General features: G+C 44.5%; 1 protein-coding gene across 1 annotated transcript in view; it reads left to right on the forward strand.

Moving 5' to 3' along the window:
• Nucleotides 1-19720, forward strand: part of LOC118793198 (ADAMTS-like protein 1) — a 102973-nt gene extending 83253 nt beyond the window's left edge. Inside the window, exons 4-14 of the mRNA XM_036551256.1 lie at nucleotides 3327-3372; nucleotides 4632-4868; nucleotides 5681-5807; nucleotides 6604-6678; nucleotides 8037-8194; nucleotides 14907-15018; nucleotides 15626-15764; nucleotides 16353-16403; nucleotides 17018-17222; nucleotides 18699-18846; nucleotides 19632-19720. Coding sequence (XP_036407149.1) covers nucleotides 3327-3372; nucleotides 4632-4868; nucleotides 5681-5807; nucleotides 6604-6678; nucleotides 8037-8194; nucleotides 14907-15018; nucleotides 15626-15764; nucleotides 16353-16403; nucleotides 17018-17222; nucleotides 18699-18846; nucleotides 19632-19720 — 1387 coding nt within the window. The remainder of the gene's footprint in view (nucleotides 1-3326; nucleotides 3373-4631; nucleotides 4869-5680; nucleotides 5808-6603; nucleotides 6679-8036; nucleotides 8195-14906; nucleotides 15019-15625; nucleotides 15765-16352; nucleotides 16404-17017; nucleotides 17223-18698; nucleotides 18847-19631) is intronic.
• The last annotated feature ends 2106 nt before the right edge of the window (nucleotides 19721-21826 follow it).

Below are 21826 nucleotides of genomic sequence, written 5' to 3' on the forward strand. Positions count from 1 at the left end.
AGCCCGCAGGCATTGCACCAGAAGGGCCCCCGTGCAATACGCTAAATAACATACACAAACACTGTAACGATGTTAAAACAGCCGTGATTTCACAGCAGGTATGAAGTAAGCGTCAAGGCAGTACGAATGGGCTGGAGTGGTGTGGTGGCGGGTTAGAATGGAAGGAGGAAGCTGAAGGAGCAAAATCGGTGGGAAATGTGAGATTGACGAGAGGGGCGCAGTTCTGGCTGGTGAAGAGCCACATGGGGCTGTGTAGTGGCTTCCCAGCGGGATGTGTGGTTATGTGTTGTGAGTTTCTCAGTGCCAGCCTCAAGGCCACATTTGGGCCTGCAAATAAAAAGTGCTGCATGCATGTCGGCAGGGTAATATCTTTTTTACTAGATCCAAGTGGTTGTGATGTGGAACATGGACTCTGTGGTTCAGTTGTGAGTCATGGTAGGCATACAGTATCTGCCATTCCTGTTCTGTCAAATATCCACATATTCATGGAATTGCCTGTTTATCTGCCTAGTATAGTGTAATAGTAATTTATTTACTGGTTGTTAACAAATATTCAGTAGCAGTTGTTCATTAATCATGTGATATGCCAGGTCATATTCTGGCATCTATAGAAAGTAGTTAAGGGGTCATCATCTCCGTACTTCTCCAAAAGTGCCAACACTGTCTACCCATGCTTTAGTGGAGAAGATCAGGGTTTTTTTTCTTTGTCTGATGATTCTTGAGTATCATCATTCATTCTTGATGATTCTTGAGTAATAGTCATCTGATCAGCCTCCCTGTATTCCTTTAAATAAACACCAGTGCCCCCAGATCAGTCAGACGGGATTGTTGTCTCTGGTTGATTGGTGAAGTTACTCTTATCTTGAGGAACAGGCTGAATGGGATGAAGGAACTCCTGTTAAATGTCTGAGGCGCGCTCCTGGCACCACTCATTCTGTCAGCAGATTGTTCACAGTGAGGACACTCACGTGGATAGCCCCCCCCCCCCCCCCCCCAAATCCTGTTACTTTTCAACCTGCTGAGTCACCCTCACAGGGCTGACAGTGCGTCGGCCTCAGGAGTAGGGCTTCTGCTGTCTCTCCTCCTTCACCTGTCACTCACTCGCTGCATTCTAGAGCCGCATAATGCTGGCTCTGCGTGGGGCAGAGCAGGGGGATTGTGTTTCAGAGCCTGCGGTGTGTTCAGGGATTGCCACAGAGGGGCACTGACAGAAGCAGGGCCTATGCTCAGCCAGCTGGAGGGAGGGAGGGAGGGAGGGAGAAGGCCACGGCCGTCTCCAGGAGAGTGTGCTGGGTGAGTGATCCATGGCTGGAAGCGGGCGGGGGAACACCCTACCCATGTCTTAATGGAGAAAACGCAGAGGATCGTTCTGGAGAGTGTGTGTTTATGTGTGTGTGTGTGTGTGTGTGTGTGTGTGTATGCATGTGTGTTTGTGCGTGAGCCTGTGTATGTGTGCGTGTGTGTGTGTGTGTGTGTGTGTGTGTGTGTGTGTGTGTGTGTCTGTGTGTGTGTGTGTGTGTGTATGCATGTGTGTTTGTGCGTGAGCCTGTGTATATGTGCATGTGTGTGTGTGTGTGTGTGTGTGTGTGTACGCATGTGTGCATGGGTTAATGAGGCTGGGCTCATCTGTGAGGCTCAGAGAGGATCTGTGGAGACTGTAATAATGGATCCTTTAGGCAGTGCCTGTTGACCTCATTACAGAATTTATCCACCAAGGCTGTGGTGGTTTGTGTGTACTCTATGCAACGACCCATCTGAGTGGTGAGCTGGGCTCCTGTACAGTGCTTGCATTTGACCAGTATGGACTCTTACATACTGCACTGTCCTGCCATTTGTCCAGCCTTAAGAGGGCCTGCACATATTTGCACTCTCTACAACCTTATCATTCATCTCTTCTCTACTCTCTTTTGATTGCTACCAGAAGCAGAAGTCAAAGTACTAAACTCCATAGAACCGTGTGATGAGAGCATAGTCCATATATTATAAAAACAGGCAGCTTTCATTATGAACATACACTTGAATATATCAATATTATGACAAGTGTTATGGAACAATTGCATTTAATCTGTAATTTGCAATGTGATTCATTTTGGTGACAAGTATATGAGCATTAGGATGATTAATTCAATATATGCGATTAGTCACTTCAGTGCAAAACCAGCCCTATAAATATATGGATATTCCACATGGGGGATTTTTCAAAATATTTCAACGGATTTCAGGTCTGCTCTGCTTACTTTAAAAATTGTAATACATCCCTGGTATTTTTTTTTAATTCTAATTTTTATCCGGCTCGGGAGTTATTTATGTGCCAGCTTTACGGTTTTTAAAAGCACTTTCCATATCGGATACAGGAAGGAACACGCTTCTGGTAGCTGTGTGTGTTGGTCGCTGTTCAGAAGTTACACGTTGGCTTGGGAATTCTGGAATGCAAACGGCCCCCTTCTCCAAACCTATGATGTCATGATGAATTCTTGTTCACCTTCCTGATTCGGTTTCCACACTCTGCTCCCGGTCCCTGAGAAGGCACAAGCTCTGCATGCTTCCCGGCCCACAGCTTGCTTTTATCTGATGCAACGTGATGGGAATCTGCACTGGGCCTTCTTTTTTTTCCATGCGCTCGCCCTGACAAACTACAATAAATAAAGGCGTATTGTTTTACATGCAGAGCTTGACTTTCCTTACCTGCCTCCCCAGTCACTCAGAGAGGCTAACCCTCAGGTCTCTGTTTGTCTTGGCAGCTTGTTTGGTTCGAATACGTTACTGTATGTTCCTAATGAACTTGACCTGCCATGTGCCTTTCAAAAGTGCTCCTTTGAAAATAAAATCGTAAAACCCTAGTAAGGGAGTTAAATGATTCATCACGCACCCATTACTCATAATTTAGTAATTTTGCCTCCGGTGACACAAGATTAGCTAAGGTTTTGTGACACAGGAATTTCACATAATGTGTTTTACCGAAGCCAGAGTTTCACTTGAAATAATCTGTCCGCTGCCCATCATTATCAAAGTAATCATCTGTCACATATCATGATCGTGGAAGTAGAAATGTGTCATCGTTAATATTATGCTCTGGTGAGCTGATGTGTCAAACATGCTGCTAAAAGAGGATTCGCATATCAGCACGTATCGCTTGGCTTGTTTGAATGTGTAATGTACTTATCAGGCATTACATTGACTGAAGAGCACATTTGCAATCTAAACTTGGATCTTCTCTTATGGAATGTAGGGATAGGAATTTTTAAGGCAGGACTGTGGGATTAACAGAGTAATGTGACATCCTGACATTGTGTTTTCTTCTCATGCTGTTCTTCTCTTTGCTACAGAAACTGTGAGGGGCAAAATATCAAATATAGGACTTGCAGCAATGTGGTAGGTAAACATTACTCACATTGGGGTACACATTTATCTTTTTGTATTTAACAATGTTTGCAGATGATCCTGCAAGAAAGTAAATTAATAAGACGTTGTATTTCTCATTTCGCTGGGTATTTGTATGGTAGGGTTCCCCATGTAAGGCATTGCATGTCATACATGCTTTCCTGTCTAGCTGAAATAACCTGTAATGGAATATCTCTTGTCTCTCGTGGACTGTATTAATGCTGATGTTAAGCAGATGGCAAATTGCTTTTAATAACTGACTAACTAATTTAGTAACTAACTTAAATTTCTGCCTGTCTCAGTCATGATCTTCAGACATCCAGGTAAATAAACAGTCACAAAAAATGTTTCCTGCTCCACATTTTAAAATTGTACACTGTACAATAAACCCGTTTGAATTCTATTTGTGGTACTTCTTTGTTTGAAAAAGCTGTAGATCACCTGCACTGAAACAACACCCCTGTTTAATGTGCTGTGTTGAATATCGTCATTTATAGCATACATGAAAAGGGACTCTTAGATTTGTGGATTGTTCACTTTAAATAAAGATGTGCTTTTTGGCACCAGAAATAAAACACAAGTCCCTTGAATGTCATTTGGGCTAAAAGTAATGTTGTCTGAAGACTTTGTATATGGGTGCTGTCTCCTCCTTTGTCTCGAATGAGAGGAAACAGGTTCATATTTCATCAGACAATGGAGTTTGCATAAATAAATGACAAAGAATGAGAAACATATGAAACCTGCAACACAGTTACATCTCACCAGATTTAATTACAGACGTGCACAGGCAAAGGTGTTTTTGTCCATATATTTAATTAAGTCAACATTACCATTCTTACATAATGGTAACTTTTGTTTCAAAACTTTTACATTAGCCTTCCACAGACCAGTCCAGGCTGTGGTACAATATATAAACTGAATATAAAATAGCCTATTTCCCTGGGTCTATAGTCTTTTTCTAAATGCTGTCATAATACAATTTATTGTCGAATGCAGCTGAGGTTCTTGACATGAGTAATTTCTTGTGGTAGGGCAACATGCATTATGATTCTCCCCTTACATCTTACTGCAGGTAAATTAGTTGTTTGTCATCTGTGACATACAAAAACACAAGTCTTTTAGCTTTTTTTGTGCTGTGTACTTTCCAGGTATTTATATTTTCTTGCCTCCACACTGACTTTTTGAATTTTGGTTTTCTGTGGAAGCTGTCTTCTTTACTAAATGACCAGCCACCTCTCACCCCTCAACAGGACTGTCCCCCTGAAGCCGGGGACTTCCGTGCCCAGCAGTGCTCTGCCCACGTGGATGTCCGCTACCAGGGCCAGTACTATGAGTGGCTGCCTGTGGACAACGACCCCGAGAACCCCTGTGCACTGAAGTGCAAAGCCAAGGGCACAGGCCTGGTGGTGGAGCTGGCGCCCAAAGTGCTGGATGGCACCCGCTGCTACACAGAGTCCCTGGATATGTGTATCAATGGAGCTTGTCAGGTGAGGAGCCCAACCTTCCTGCTCTCTTCAGAGAGAACCCTCATCACCATGATTGGGTAGCAGAGTGGTGGAGGGGTTAGGCCACTTTATACGGCCTGAGGGTGGAGGGTTGATTCCTGGTTGGATTCATTTGGGTTGTATTATTGTGCTATCTTGTCTGGGGTTTCTCCGTTTTATCCGATTTCTACGAGCGGATAAGAAATCAACTGTATGCAGTGAGCCACCTTGGCCACAATGAGGGCATCTGCTAATAAAATGAATTCAAAATGAAGCGAGAAAAAGCAGAGATGCGTGCAAGATGAACATACCAGACACGTTTCTGTGTGTATCTTTCCAGGCTTCATGTAAATCACCCGGCGGAAAAGTGCAAGAAATTATGAAGAGACATGCGGTGACATACTGCACACACTGTTATGGAGAGCGAAATGGCAGTGATACTGTTCTCTGCTAGTCACTGACGTTATAGGTCAGATCAGCTTAACCGCATAGAAAACATTGGTTTGGCCAATATTACAGTACATTACCATCCGCTGTGCTTGAAATCACATTTAGCAGAATAAGTTCAGCACATGGGCAATGACTCCGCTGGGGGAAGGAGCAGAAGTGCAGTAAAGCCAAAGTGCTCATGCCCCCCCCCCCCCCCCCCCCCCCACAATCAGAGCAGACTGGAAAAGCCAACACGGGAAGAGGACCGTATAATTGCCATGTGAGCCAGCATAGGCGTTGGGACCAATCAAAGGCTGATTTTTTTTTTTTTGAGGGTCATGCCCTGATGCTGACTGCAGAGACGACCTCTCTCTCTCGCCCCGCAGATTGTTGGTTGTGACCACGAGCTGGGGAGTACGGCGAAAGAGGACAACTGCGGTGTGTGCAACGGGGATGGCTCCTCCTGTAGACTGGTGCGAGGACATTACAAATCCCAGCTCTCTGCAGGCAAGAGTGAGTGACGCGGGCTGCCTCTGCACTATGTTATCTCACCCTCCACTAAAAGTGCACTCAATGACCCCGCTGCCATTGGGGGTCATTTTCTGTCTCAGCTGCTGCAGGGTAATCCCAGGGGATGTAAACAGGGCCAGAATGGATCCAGGCCTTACTGTGTCTCAAACTACTTTTATTTGACAGTTGCACATCTCAGATTCCTGGTGTGAATGACCTGCTTAGCTTAGCTGTCTTTGAAACCAGAGCCATTCTGGCGCTTGAGTTGCTCAGATGCCTACACCTTGGGCTAATTTATAGAATCCAGGCTCAGGTGCTGGATATTCAGAAATGGAACTTTTCTGGCAGTTTGTATTGTGTTACCCTAACAGGCATAGGTAAACTTGGAAAAATAGCGCTTACAATATGAAAAACATCAGGAGTAAAAAAAGAACAGATACAGCTGAAAATTATTCTAGGAGAGAGAAGGGTAGGCCTCTGTCTTGAACCACAAAGGGAACTGGGCCTTCTATCTCCAGCCACCTGTGACTGATCACAGTCCAGTGAGACCAGTTAAGGTCCTGTGCACCTGTGCTTCACTAAACATATGAAGTGCAGCGATTTTCTCTACGTCGTCTGTTGTTCTGTAAGCACAGTCGGAGCCTCCTCTGGTTGTGTAAAACCTAAAAGAAATCTGAAGACTGCTGCTAACAGCCGTATTTATCACTGTTGTGCCTGCAAAGAAAGTGAGCCTTGTGCTCCTTCAAAACTGATTACTTAACGGACTCCTCTCTCTCTCCCCGTGTCTCTGTTTGCCCAGCGGAAGACACGGTCATCGTTATCCCCTTCGGCAGTCGGCACGTGCGGCTGGTCCTGAAAGGTCCCGATCACTTGTGTAAGTCTTGGTAGGTCCAGGGTGCTTCCATCCAGAACCAAGCAGAAACTCTGGGCTAAGTTCCTTTTGGCACCAGTTGTTAAACATCTAAGATACCACTCTTAAAACTTCAAGCCCAAACAACTGCACAAATGTAAACATGGAAGGCTGTATTTGGTGAAGCCTGTGTCCTTTTCAGTGTCGTCTTAGATGTTCAAGCCAAGGTTTCAAGGAAGAAATTAGTGTATCAGATGTTCCGGAGCTAATTAAGACACTGCTGACCACAGATCAGTGGGATTGATCTAGCCTAGATTGGCTTTTGATGAAACGTTAGTTCAATCAGTGCACCAACCATCCTGATGTTATATGCTGAAAATCAAGGCAGAATTAGAGGGGATGGTATTTTCCCTTCCTTCACGATGGAATTCAATCCAGGGGCTTTCAGGGATACTATCTGTGATGTCAAGGCTTTGGCAGGGTGCTTGTGTTTGGCTAAAATCGATAACAAATGTTCCGTCCATATTTTTTTCTGCCAGTTAGCAGATCTGTTCTGAAGCCCAGGGGTAATTTACGGACAGATTTCTCATTAAAATATTTCACCAATTTTCTTCCTGAGGGCACTGAAATAGCAACCATCTGGATCTGCGTGATGACGGGCACTTTCATAAGTTTCTGTGTTCACGTAGTTTTTGTCTAAAAACTCTTTAAACATGGGCCAGCTGATTCAAAGTAATGCTGTGAAATCATTTTCTCTGTGTGGTATCTATTGTATTTTAGTTAATATACCAGTTGAATACAGTTTAAACATACAAATACATTGATTACACATTTTCAAAGTAAATGTAAACTCAGTGAGTTGTGAGTGTCCTTTCGTCCCTGTAAATGTATCACTGCGATGCTTTGATTAGTTTAGCTAATAGATCCTCTACAAATGTTCAGCTAGTTGCATTGCTTTGGATGTGTGGTTGTCATTGTCCTCTCTCCTTCTATATGGAGACATATATATGAATAACACCATTTCCCTTGAGATGTTTGTACATTTGTATATGTGGATTATTTGTGTGCATGTTCAGAGTAAATAGTTACTGAAAACCCTGTTGTATGGGTATTGATAGCAAAGTAATATGTAGTAGTTGATTACTTATAGTGATTAGAATGACATCACATAAAATTGTTTGGATAAAAATCATTCAGTGACCTCAAAACATAGCTAATTGATCTCTCTCCTGCTACCATTTTTTATATTCCTCTGAATACTTATTATGCATGAACTATGACCACGAGGTCCCATTGACTGTAGCTGTAGTGTCCTGTCCTGTGTGTGTGGACAGTATGTTGTTGTTGTAGTTGATGCTTGGTCACTGCTCTCTCTTCTCTAGACTTGGAGAGTAAAACTCTGCAAGGCGTGAAGGGAGAGAACAGCCTGAGTGTATCTGGGACACACCACCTGGAGAACACTACCGTGGACTTCCAGAAGTTCCCTGACAAGGAGGTTCTGAGGATAACCGGACCTCTTGGAGCCGACTTCACCGTCAAAGTGGGTTCACTCACATATGCTCAGCCAAGCTTTATGTGATCCACGCACACCTCAAAACCACTTTCTTCACCAGTGTAATTTGCTCCAGAAGTTTCTACAGCTGATTGCCTGCAAATTGCTTGCAAGCATTATTGCATTATTTTCCTAAAGCACATGGGAAAATGGAGAAAATGTAGAGACAAAAAATTATAAAAACCTACAGAATGATAACAACATGTCCTTAGCTCACATACATGTACAGTGTCAGGGCTAATTCAGTAGCAGTGAGCTGGTTTCAGTGATACAAACCTCTGGAATGCATGAGAACACTTCCAGTGCAGGAGACCTGGGTCTTTTAGCAAGGCAGGCTGCACACTCACATGGGAGTGGGCCAGCTGTTGGCAAAGGAGCCCGTTTATTGAAGTCCGCCTACATAAAAGGAAATTTGGGATGTTTCCTGATCCTCCCTACTTGTCATTAAGAAATCAATGATCTGTTGCAGAACCCTTTTTTTAGAGGTTTTAGAACCATCAGGGAAGCATTAACGTTCCTTATCAATTTGCATGCCGCTTATTGTTCAGCTTTCTTTTTGGATAAGTCAGGCATTTTTAAGCAAGTGTGTCATATAATAAGACTACGAGTGAACTTTTTGTGTTCCAGATCTGGTGTGTTCTTTTAACTAGCTGGATGATTTCTCTGTTACGGAAAGGAACACATCACTTTGAAGGCATCTCTGGATGTCCTGATGAGGTTCAGTAATTAAAGTATTAATCTGTAGTGGCAACCAGTGATTATCAACATTGGACAGTCAGGCCCTAAGAGACTGGCAGCTGCTTAAAGTAAGAAAGGCAGCAGATGTTAAACGGGAAATGCTTGAGGTTAGTTGAGGGTAGTGTGATTCAGAAGATTCACACATAACTTCACTACCTGCTGTTTAGTAGAACACAGCCTCTTGACCTGTGCTGCATCTGTGGAGCATGAAGCAATATTTGGCGTTTACCCAGGTCTTCGCACGACCTCACAGGCACTTGCCCTAAAACCCCAGGAGATGGAGCATCAGCAGCGTGCATCGCCCAGCACTGGCACACAATTTGGGGTGATAAAAAGCTGTCATCGTCTGGGCCGCCCATGTGGGGAGAGCGTGGGCACAGTGTGTGTCGCAGCTGTTGTTGTGGAGAGTGGTGTGTGAGGGCAGCCTGAGTTCACTCCTGCTCCAGATGCGTGGCGGCTGAGCCGTGACACGCAGCGTGACGCTTCGTTTTGCCTCCCCTCCAGCTCCCAGGGCGCCCTGGCTGCTCCTCGCGGGGTCTAAGTCATCCCATACATCCACGCTCCTGCGCTCATTAATGTCCCTGCCATCCCTCTGATCTGCGGGCCACATGTGCACGACTCGGGCCGCAGGAATCGGAGAGAGGGAACGGGACTGGTGCACTGCTCCTCCAGGAAGCGAGTGTTTCTCATTTCACCCCTCCGCGTCCCCCGTCCTTCCTTCAGCGTGATGGAAAGCATATTTGCGCTGTTGCTCGGCACAGACGATGTCCTTCGTAGAGCGAGAGGAGAGCTCTGGGTCCCAGTCAGGAAGGAGGCTGTTAAGTCATTACTGTCCGGCCGCCAGGGCCCTGTGCCTCCGGGGCTGATGAGAAGCAGGAGCCTGGGAGTGAGCGGGCTGATTGGGCTGCTTTTGATGGTCTGCTGCTGGCAGGGGGGAGCAAGGGACGCGTTGTGTTTTGATTATCCCCCGGCACCAGCGCCCGGGCTGACAGCAGCGCCGGTGGCGGGCCGCTGCGGCGGGTACACCTGCTCACCCGTGCGAGCTGTGGAGATTAACGTCTTAGCCCCCCAGGGGAAGGGCATGATGCATAACAGAGGAATCCGGGCAGCTAGCTGCACTGGCAAGAATGCCAACGACCATACATCTTTGCACAGCTCCTCTGCGGCCAAGCGCTGGTGTTGAATGGAAGTTGTGTTCTTCATGATGCAGTTGGGGTGGAGGCCTTCCAGAGGTCAGGGAGATTTGACCTTTGTGTTGGGCCTAGTTTGCATTTGCGCTCCTGAGGATTTGGGTATCACTACCACTCCTTTTCAGCCTTGAGTGAAATGACGATTTCCAACTTTGCAATGTAATGTGAAAGAACAGGAAAAAAAAACAAGCAGCCCTTATCAGGTACAGAGAATATACTGTCCAAATGCTTTGAGGTGTAGGTCTCTCGGTACCGTTTCTTGGCATACTGTGCTTCTTCCCAGCTGTCGCCACCAGCATAGTTTCCTCTTGCCTGTTTCATGCGAAACATACATATTTCCAGAAGCAGGAAATATATTGCAGGCCAATGCCCTGTAGAAAAGACCAGATTAATTGATTCATACAGTTAAATGGTAATAAACAATGCTATTATCTATGAGCGCTGGAACTTGGCTTTGAAAATCTACAAGTAACTGTTTAGATCATTATGCACAGATATCTAGAGACCCCTCCACCCATCCACCCACACACACATACACACATAGCTCCCCACTTTCACCCCCACATGTGTGGTTTGGTGCCAGCGAGTGGGCCTCCACTCTCGGCTTTAGCGCAAGTGTGAAATGGGCTGTGGATGATTATGTTTTCCACTCAGCAGCCATAGAATCCCACTGTGTATTGATTTTGACATAGTTAACCAGCATATACATTTCTCACCCTGAGCCGTTCCAAATCATAATTAACTCCCTGGCAAATTGCCTGCCCCAATTACATGCGTTTCCCCCCGAAGCACTGAGAAGCCAATGAAATAATGCAGAGGCAATTATGCACAGACAGAGATTTGTGGAGACCGGTGGACATTAGGAATGATATAGGTAACACGCGGGAAAAGCCAGTAAAAACAGCCCCCACCAAAACAAGTGAGAGTAACAAAATAAATAGGAATGTGGGAGACAGAAATCTGAGAAGCTGTAAATGCAGAAAATTCTCATTTCGAAGAGGGGCTAACTGCCAGTTCATATCACAGATTTGGAGCAGCGAAATAAAGTGGAAAAAGTTAATAAAATGGCCAGACAGTTGTTCCATTGTAAATAAATATGAGAATACATGTCAAAGTTCAGTGTGTTTTTTTTAAATTAATGCCAAAGATATTTAGTTTGAGCTGCAAAGGGTATTAGACACAAATATATTGAGTCAGTTATAGTGCCCAGTAATTGTCTCTGCTGCTCGCAGTGCTAATCCTGTGATTATTGAGGTCTCTGCGCTGTATATTAGTGGATATTTTAAGTTTCAACTTCCATGTCACTTGTCCTCTGAGCTCAGTTACTTTCCTATAGTGAGAGGAAACTAGTCAAGTCCACAATTTGGCACTGAGGTATCACACAAACTTAGGCGTTTTTAATCTGTATTCCCATACAGAAGAGATAAATCTGCAGTATATTTTAGAGAATGCACTTTTTCAATCAGTATAGTGATATATGTAAATTAATGCAGTTGGGTATGTTGCAATATATTTCTGCTTTGTATTAATATATTATTTGTGATATATTCCTGGGATGAATAGAATATTTCTCAATATGTTACAATATATTTTATTTTTGTATGGGTTTTTGCCTGAGTTTATAAATTGTCTTTAGTCCTGTTTTGTGTGATTGCTGGCAAGAAGCAGCTCACATCTGTTTTACCTTGGAACAGGTTTGTGAGAGCTGGTATAATTTTGGCACATACAGAGGGCTGTGCTTGTCTGAGCCATACACTACTGTGTAACCCTATGAAATACACACTGAAGGCACCAGTAAGAGTTTGACCCCATCAGAATGAATAACTGTCTATGATCAAAATATGACTGTATTGTTTTACTTCACATCTTGGAACAACAAGGACAAAGAGCAAGTTTACATTTTCAATAACTCTCTCAAGCACCCGATGAAGGCCTAGGGGTGATTGATTTCCCCAGCTTTGGCCAGGGTTCATCAAAGCAGGAAAGGAAGCCGTGCTTCATGTTAGAATGAAACACTTTGTCACTTTGGAGGAATGTGGTGCGCAGAGCAGGTTCATTTGGACGACGCAGTTCAGCACACCCCACATCCACAGAAACAGCTCCCTGGACTCATTAACAGATTCTTTGCAGAATTAGACAACACTCAATGAAATGTGAGTTCCCCTGTTCCCATGGCACCTTCCCGATGCACCTCATTTAAGATGAATGGAGCTGAAAATTTAGCACTTCCAGTTGTGTTGGCGAGGGAGCAGGTGGAGGGAGTGTACTCAGTAACCTTGTTTTTTGGGGTAGCAGTCGGATGTCTGTGAGGCCGGGGGTTCCAGGAAAGCCCTCATTAGCTAGTTTGCCTCGATAACGGCACACAGCTAACATTGAAAACGTGTCTCGTTTTATTTAGCGTTAATTAAAAAAACAGCGGTGACAATGCAATATTTTACTAAGGTTAGATGAGCGCGTTGTTGGTAAGCTTACCTCAACTAAGCTCTGTTTGCTCTAATTGTGACGTCACTTTGTCAGTGTCAAAGTAAAGGATTACATACAAATGTGTGTCACTGAAAACTGCTGTGCAACATGCCTTAACAGTGAAAGCATTCATGAAATTATGGTATCTTGTTATTGAAATAAACGTTAATTTCTCAGTCCTCCCAACTGAACCATTTCATCAGATGACAGGCATACAGAGAGGGCCAGTAAAGAGACAAACAGGGCTGGTAAAAACTTTATGGATTTTTTGACGGTCCACCGGGATTTGTCCTAGTATGCCCGATGGCCAGTACACCACTGCCTGCAGCCCCAGGTCCCTCTGCCCTTGGTGGTCCTGTGCTCTCTAGTTTGGAAATCTGTCATGCAGCTATTGTAGGAGAATAAAGGTGTCAACCACTTGACTTTGGCTTAGCATCACTTCATCCTGTAGAAGTTGGACACACAAACTGTGCAGCTGCCCATACTCTGTCTGTAAGTGGTTTTGGGGAGGACAAGCAGTTCCACAGCAGACCACTGAGCCCCCAAACACAGATCAAATTAGCGTTACTTTCTCTGTTGTTAAGGTCAGCGTCTTTCACCCAAATTGCAATTCTGTTCTTTCTTGTCAAAACATACACTACTTCAGAGGTTGGCAGTGTGTCTTTGGTATGAAGTTTCAAGCTACCATCTCTGCAGGGTTTCAGTGATGCAAAAAGTTGCCGGTGGTCAGTGTAGCATGGAAACCGATAACTCTGCTTGTTTTGGTAGATGATGTAATTCCAACTTTAGCTGAACTTTTGAATACTGTTGGGACTCCAGTGATTCCACAATTAGTGCTTTAAAGAACCTTGTGGGCCTTTTAAAGACAATCTGCTGTCAGGCATAATAGACACAACTGTGGAAGGTATTGTAAATGCTTTAATGTACTCAGTCATTTTGTGGAGCATTATGAACATGTATAAGTTGTCGTCATGTATAATTTTAAAGAAGGAATTATTTCCAAGAAGATAAGATTACATTTTGATATTTGAATCTCACCAACAGATATTTTCCACATTTATCAAAACAATGTCAAAATGACTGTGTCTAATTGGATCGGAACGAAGGACTCATTTTGATTAGGAAAGCTTTGCCATAATCCAGCACTCCCAATCTCACTGTTCTCGACGTGATGACTTTCTTTTTTAAAAAGGAATCCTTGTCAATTGCGCTTTATGTCAGTGCATGCAGAGAAAGCTTGTTGGCACCTCTGTAATCCCACACTAATGCCCTCCGTGTTGCAGTGATGCTGCCTGTCTGAAAATGCGATTGATGTGCGAGAGTCGCTCCAGAAGAGTTAAGTTTAAAAAAATCTGCGCGCATTTAATTGAGGATGGAATCCACCGCACCAATGCCCATTGGAGCGCGCCGACGAGATAAGGCGGCATAAGGGGCGTTTAAGCTGTCCTCGTGGAAGGACTTTCATCATTAGGCTCTATTAGTGCAATTAAAGAGCTGACTTTGAGGCCCTGGCGAAATGGATTCAATCTGGCCACACATGTCTGATCCCTCGGCGGTAACGGAGCCTGTCGTTTCGGTGTGAGCGGGGCTGGATTCATTGGCAGCGTCTGGGGAGGGGCAGATGCCGGCCACTCTTTTTTCCTAATTGAAGTTATGTGTCAGTAGAGGCGGGCTTCGCTCCCCCTCTCTCGCTTTCTCTCACCCCTCCCCGACGTCTCTCATGTGTTCTGCCTCGTTTTGAAGCCCACGGGAGAGTCCTGGAGCTGGACCTGTGGCCTCACGAATGGGTCACTGCAGGGTCTGTCACCAGATGTGCGAGCGTTGTAGAGAACTCTGATTTGGACAGTCCCCTGAGCTGGACTGTATGGACTAGCACAGCCGAAGCATCAAATGTGCAAAAGGGAAAGGTGATATCGACACTCTTGGGGGATTGCTCTCAACCAGCCAAGCTATAGATTTCTTTCAGATAGAATGCAAGCTGCCTGTTTTCTTTTTTTCCACGTCTATCATCCTCACTTCTTCCATGATGTGATTCCTGAACGAAACGGTCTGTTGGTCGGTATAGCAAGAAATAACACTGAGGCCGGTAGCAAGCCATTCCAGATCCACAAGCCAGCTACAGAAGGAGCTGGAAAGGATTCTAACTCCGCTGAATTTGTATCAAGATACTAATTTTCTGTCCTGGTTATCATGTACCTTCTTTCCAAGTGGAAAACAGAACAACATAATTGGGTCTAATGGGGGGACGCAGTAAGATGGTGGGATTGGGCGTGTGTTTCAGTATACTCTCCTCTGATTGGCCTTTTCAGATCCACTACTCTGGCGGTGCCGACAGTGTGGTTCAGTTCATCTTCTACCAGCCCATTATTCATCGCTGGAGGGAGACGGACTTCTTCCCCTGCTCTGTGACTTGCGGTGGGGGTAAGAGACTGTCTCCACCACAAACTACTGTGGATCACTCATTACACGATCACAGTCCATTTGCTATTGATTACCTCCTTTCTCTCTCACAATTGTTAGGTTGCAGGACTTCTGTGTGGCAGTCTAACCCATGTTATTCAAACACTTCTCTTTCTCTTTTTTTTTTGGGAAAATTTCAGTTATGGAAGCAAAGCAAAAGTAGGCTAAGATCATAACACAATGTTTTTGATTGATCAAATATAAATATACCTGGTAAGCAATGTATTGATTACTAGTCAATTGCTTAGGACAACATATAGTGTTGCATTACATAACATTATTGTCATATAGCTTATACAGAGTGACTTACATGGGTTACTTTTTATATGTTATCCATTTATACAGCTGGATATTTTACTGAGGAAGTTCTGGGTTAAGTACCTTGCACAAGTGTACAGCAGCAGAGTCTCAGCAGGAAATTGAAAGAGCAACCTTTCAGTTACGAGCCCTGCTCCTTAGCCCTATGCTACACAACATGGATCAACTCAAATCACAGTCCTTCCAGTGGATTCTTGAAATCTGGACTATATTCTAACTTACTGGGAGTGTTGGCTTTGATTGGCTGCAGGGTATCAGCTGACCTCGGCAGAATGCTTTGACCTGCGCAGTGGCCGGGTGGTGGTCGACCAATACTGTCACTACTACCCGGAGAACATCAAGCCCAAGCCCAGACTGCAGGAGTGCAACATGGACCCTTGTCCAGCCAGGTCAGGAAGCATTTAAATAAAAGAAATCCTCAGCAACGGTTTAACAAATAATGTTTGATTTATTTAATTTTTAAAAAGTGGTGATTGATGAAGATGAGGTAATAAATCAACTTTAGATCAACTAGCAGAGGGCAAGGTTTGTGTTTTGGTTTCCGAAATTCACAGCTGCTCAACTGGAAGCTTGCAGCACATTTGGTGAGCCAAGGCAATGGCCAGTAAAAATTCCAGGAATACTGCGGAGACTGTACATTATGGCACATAAGAATTAGCACTGGTGACCCAAAGTGTTTGCAGGTGTTGACTCCATCCAAGAACTTAATTGCTTTCGTAAACTAATAATTATGTCCATGAATCCACTTTAATGTATCTCGCCATTCCTGAATGCATGTGTCGGTTTTTAAGAGAGCCGGAAATCTTGTTGGATAGCAGCCCTCCAGAACCAAGGTTACAGTATGTAGCCCTGCCATAAACTCCCTGCTCTCATTCCCCCACAGCCGCTTTCATCTGCCTGCTGTGGAGCTGAGGTCCAGCATAATGGAATTAATTTATTTTCACTTGACTCTTTTCTCCTTTTTCCGTCTCCATTAGTGACGGCTACAAGCAAATCATGCCCTACGACCTCTACCACCCCCTGCCCCGGTACGTATGGCAGCTAATCTCACGGAATGGGGTGCAGCACAGCGCCTCTCTCTCTCGCATTTCACGTCCCCTGGCGACCCACAGGGCTTTCTGGCTTCCCCTCCACCGGAAACTGGACTGCACTGACATACATTTCCATCCTCTTCCCAAATAGAAAATGGCAAATGCCTGGCACACTCCATTCCAAAATCCATCCTCCACAATAGTTAGAAAGAAAGAAAACAAGAAAATCAGTTTGTATATATTCCCAGATGAAAGTCAGGCAGCCATCTGCAGGAATAGAAATGCCAAAACAGGAGTTTTCTGTTGGCATTTTACAGCATAAAGAACATATCTGTGCATGGTTATGGTGACTTTTAGTTGAATGGAGGGGGGAAATACTTGAATGTGTAATCGTGTATATTCTATATTCTATATATTACCTGTGACTACCTGTTTTTAACTGGGCTTTGCTTTCATTCAATCTGATTGGTTTAAAATCATTGAAGCCAGTGATGCTATGGAAAATCTCCACCCATTTCATGGTTTCCTGTAGCCTCATTGGCCTGTCTGTATGTTGAGGTGATTTGAGTGAACAGTGTGTGAGAGTGTCCCTCTTTGTTCTGTCCTCTCAGATGGGAGAGCAGCCCCTGGACAGCCTGTTCCACCTCTTGTGGTGGGGGGATCCAGAGCCGATCGGTATCCTGCGTCGAGGAGGACATCCAGGGCACCATCACCCCTACGGAGGAGTGGAAGTGTCTCTACTCACCTAAGACACCCATCCTGCAGCCCTGCAACACCTTTGAGTGCCCCACGTGGCTGGCACAAGAGTGGTCACCTGTAAGTCGTGCAACTCAGCTCAGTTCAAATGACGGTAAACACTTACACAGGCAAAACACTTTCAGACATCTCAATTAACATAGCAAAACTGCAATGCAAGTTCAAAAACAAACATTTTACCTGATCATATGACCATACCCAATAAATACAACATTCCAAAACAGGGACCAATAGAATATCTGAAACCCACTACCCTGTTATTTAAGAGATGCTGTCTTTCTTGCTCTGAATTTATCTCAGAACAGTCATAGTTGTCTTAAATTGTGCAGTCTGCAACCTACACTTGTGGTTCTTTGAAATCTTTTGCACGAACGCTACAACTCTATTCTCAATTGCTCAATATTTGGCATTGCTCAATCTCCCACTATAATCACAAAACTCCATTGCAATGAGGTCTGAATATTAGACTGGAGAAAACAAGTAAAATTTGGGCCATAATACAAAGAGATGTCTTCAGGCCAATAACGTGATTTGTTTTCTGCTCAGTCTGACCCTGTAATCACATATGACCGAGTGGATCATTTATCTGTATTATCCATCTATCTAAACGTCACAGTGCTCCAATCTTAATGATGTGTTAATTAGCTGAAAGAGGTGAAAAGCACAATTAATCTTTCTGTGGTCTGGATGCAGTGCAGTGGCCCCGGGATTACAGCAGCATTCTTAGCATAGCAGGATGTGACCACAAAATACACCGATGTTAAACTTTACACCCCTGGATGATTGCCGGTAGCAGTGTGAGTGGCTCCGCCCACCACCCTGGCACATCCAAAACACACAGAGCTTTAATTAAAACCTAAAGTCAACAGAGCGCGCCTGCCTGTTCTTTCCAGCACCGCAAACAGAAAGGTTATCGAGCCGGTTGTCTGAAGGAGGTGGAAGCCCCTGTCGAGATATTGCAGGACACTCCGCGTATTCCCTTATTTGGCGTTAGGCTAAGGACAAACAGGGCCGCCGTTTTCAAGGTCCCTACGATTTTCATTTCACGGGGAAATGAATTTCCCCCCTCCCAGCGCGTGCACCCGGGGAGCAGGGAGCCAGATTTGTAGCCCGCTAAAACCCGGGACCGTGTTTGCCGTCTGCATTCCTCGCTCAAGAGCTCCTGTTAAATGCTTGTCTTGGCAAAGGCAGAGCAAAAAAAAAACCTCTTTTCAGGCAGCCAATTTACCGGAATTTTCTCTTTTCTTCCCCGGCAAGAGACCTGTCCTTTCAGGAGCATTGTAGTAAGAGCTGAATCAAGACATCGTCAAAGACTTTGAGAGGAAAAGCAATCCACAGTGGCCTTTCCCATGCTGTTTAGTTAAACGCCAGTCTCAAGTTTGTTGTTCAGGATAGAATCATAAGCAGCTAGTGAGATATACATGATAAAGTAGGCAATGGGAGTTCATTGCTGAATGGAAAGTTAGTTGATGCAAAGATGATGATATTGACTCTTTGGTGCGGATGCACTGAGTTGTGTTCCTGTCTCCTCCTCAGTGCACGGTGACTTGTGGCCAGGGTCTGCGGTACAGGGTGGTCCTGTGCATTGATCACAGGGGGCTTCATGCTGGTGGCTGCAACTCCAAGACCAAGCCACACATCAAGGAGGAGTGCCTGGTCACAGTGCCCTGCTACAAGCCTATAGGTGGGCAGCTGCCTTCTTGTCAGGGAAAAAGTTATAATTTCCTGTGTATAGTTCTAAATGATTTGCATAGTCCTACATTTCTTAAAATGTTACCACATTTTATGGATGATATACACTGTGAAGAAACATACAGTACTGGTCAAATGGGATTAAGATAATGGGATTAATATCTGATTAAGATAATGGGAAACATGCATTCAAAGGCAATTTGATCTAAAGACTTATGCTTAAATGCTTGAATTTTTTCACAAATATAAATTGAGAAGTTGATGCCTATGTATGAACTTCTTTCCAAAAAAAAAATGTATTTTAAAAAATATTTTTGCCTATTTTGAAGAATCTGGAATACTGGATATTTTGATCACACTATTGTCACTGGATGTGTTGTTTCATAGTTTTGATGTCTTTACTATTATTCTAAAATGTGGAAAATGGTAAAAATAAAGAGAGAAAAAAACTTTACACACACACACACACACTGCACTCAAATCAAAGGAGATGCCCAAATCCTGATTCTGGATCAGTGCTTTCTGATTAAGTGACTAATAATCTCAAACAAGGGAGGTGTGGTTAAGACAGGCATTAGCTGAATCAAACTGACAGGTCTTTTGAACATGATGGGCAGCCTCTGCTCAAAGGTGATTTTGAGTCATGGCACGCACACTGTCTCCTATAGCCCTTGAGGTCAGCTAGTCCAGCCCCCCCCCCCCCCCCCCCCCCCCCACTGAGACGAGGCGGAGTCTGGGCTGAGGTGGCCGTCTCTCACACTTCTTGTTGTTTTGCAGAGAAGCTACCAGTGGAGGCAAAGCCACCGTGGTTCAAACAGGCCCAGGAGCTGGACGAGGAGGTGGCCGTGACAGAGGAGCCCACGTGAGTGTTGGGTTTCAGCACAGTGTCACATCACAAACACCCAGCTCTACAGAGGGTCCAGTAACAGCCAGCGCAAATACAAGATCACTCTGGGGAGCTGCCTCCACGCATGTAAAACCCTACAGACCTTCTTCCACAATACACATCTGTATTATTCACAAACAAATGCACCACATACACACTAACACATATGCTCATGCTAATGGAGGACACTTACAAAAGAATATTAGGCTACATGTGACATGTGTCCCGGAGTTTTATGGCAGTTCTAATGGTTAATGAAGAACGACATTCACTCATGTGTGATCAGAGAGGACCCATTGAAAGGGGAAACACCAATATTCCTTCTGGAATTATTATTCAGACTGTCGTGATGCACAGTTTGAATGTGGCTCATGTTGTGCATTGTGTGTGTCTGCGTGTGTGCATGTACTGTATGTGCACGCATGTGTGCATGTGTTTGGGTTTATGTCAGTGAGAATGAGAGAGTCAACGAGTAGGTCTACCTATAAGTGCATGTTGGAAGGTGCCTTGTACCTCCTTTGGGATAAAGTATAAACAGAGCCCTAACAGAATAGAATGAAAGGGCTCCATTGAGCGGTAGATGTACATGAGTACACTGGTTCTGTGAGTGGGTTCATTGCTCTGTGCAGTGCCGCTGTGCTCAGCCCCCGTGCCCAGGGTTTCCTGGTACCTGGACTATGCAAACACGGAAACATTGCTCACTGACCCCCCGGCTTGCAGCTCCTCTGTCGATTTTCTGAGCCATTAACTAAGCACAGCCTCCTTTCTCACCTGCCAGTTTACATGCAGAATGCTCCAACCTTTACGTTACAGGCGGATAATGCGTGGATTCCTTCCATTCAGACCATCCAGACATGAGAACAGAGAGGAAGGGAGTTTACTTGAATGTGCGTGTTGAAATTTGTATGTTACATGACCTGCTTGGCAAAGATTAAGAATTCACGGTTGAGGGGGTGGGGAGGAAGACCCAGATGATAATCCAAATTCTACGAGTGTATGAGAACGTGGCCAAAGAGGTGTTGTCACTCTGTTAAACCAGATGTTCTGCTGGAATCATTACGGGCTTGAACAGGTAATGATTTATTTCAAGGAATAATACACGGCAACTGCATCTCCAGATGCATAACATGAAAGGTCAAGATTTACAACATTAAATATCCGTTTAAAGATTTAACATTGCATTGTAAGGGGGGAAAAAAGAGTAAGGCTCAAATATGTTCACAGAATGCTCTGGGTCCCCTGACTGTTAGTTAACCTTGAGGTAAGATTAAGGTTGATTTTGGTCCATTTGATAGCTGCAGAGTCCTCTGTGATATACACTCAAGGCCATGTTCCTTCCAGAACAGCCCCCCTTATTTTGAGCGATCTTGCAAAAGCCAGGTTACACAACCGCAGCTGATTCAAAGTACAGTACATGGTTTCATGGTCACTGCATTAGTCTGGTACATTCTAACCACCTACAGACCAGAGTGAGGAGCCCCTCACTTTACTATCATAAGTATCATTTGTGCTGGAAATTGCTCTGGATAAGAGTGTCTGCTAAATGAAAGTAATGTAAAAACCTCCTTGACTTGTCCTACCAAACTGATTTTCAGGTTCAGGATTTTCAGATAATAAGGTGCCCTCTAGATAGATAGATAGATAGATAGATAGTACGTTATAGATCCCCAGCTGACCAGGTCATCTTAACATTCCCTGACCTTTTACATTGCCGGTTAATATGAGGTCTTTGTAACTGTGTTTCCAGTCTGACTTATCCAGCTCTCAGACCCTCTGTCTCCGGGGGGGTATTTAAAGCTGAAAACATAAGCTGACTCTTTGTGAGGGCTTTTGTGTTGAGTGAATCATGTGTTTCTCCTGACACACATGGCAAAGAGTGAGAGAGGGCTGATTCCCTGTCAGGCTGACCAATCTGAGCTGAATGGCGCATTCATCTGATCCACGAAAACCTTCTGCAATTCGCTGCCATGAAAGGGCAGTGTGTGCAGCCTTCCTAATAATAAACCGCTCTGCGTACCATGTTTACCTCGTACGATTACTCCTTTTATGACCTGCGTTTTGTAGAGGAGAGAGAAAGATATAGCCC

This window comes from Megalops cyprinoides, chromosome 18 (genome assembly GCF_013368585.1).
Source record: "Megalops cyprinoides isolate fMegCyp1 chromosome 18, fMegCyp1.pri, whole genome shotgun sequence".
In the NCBI taxonomy this organism is placed as follows: domain Eukaryota; kingdom Metazoa; phylum Chordata; class Actinopteri; order Elopiformes; family Megalopidae; genus Megalops; species Megalops cyprinoides.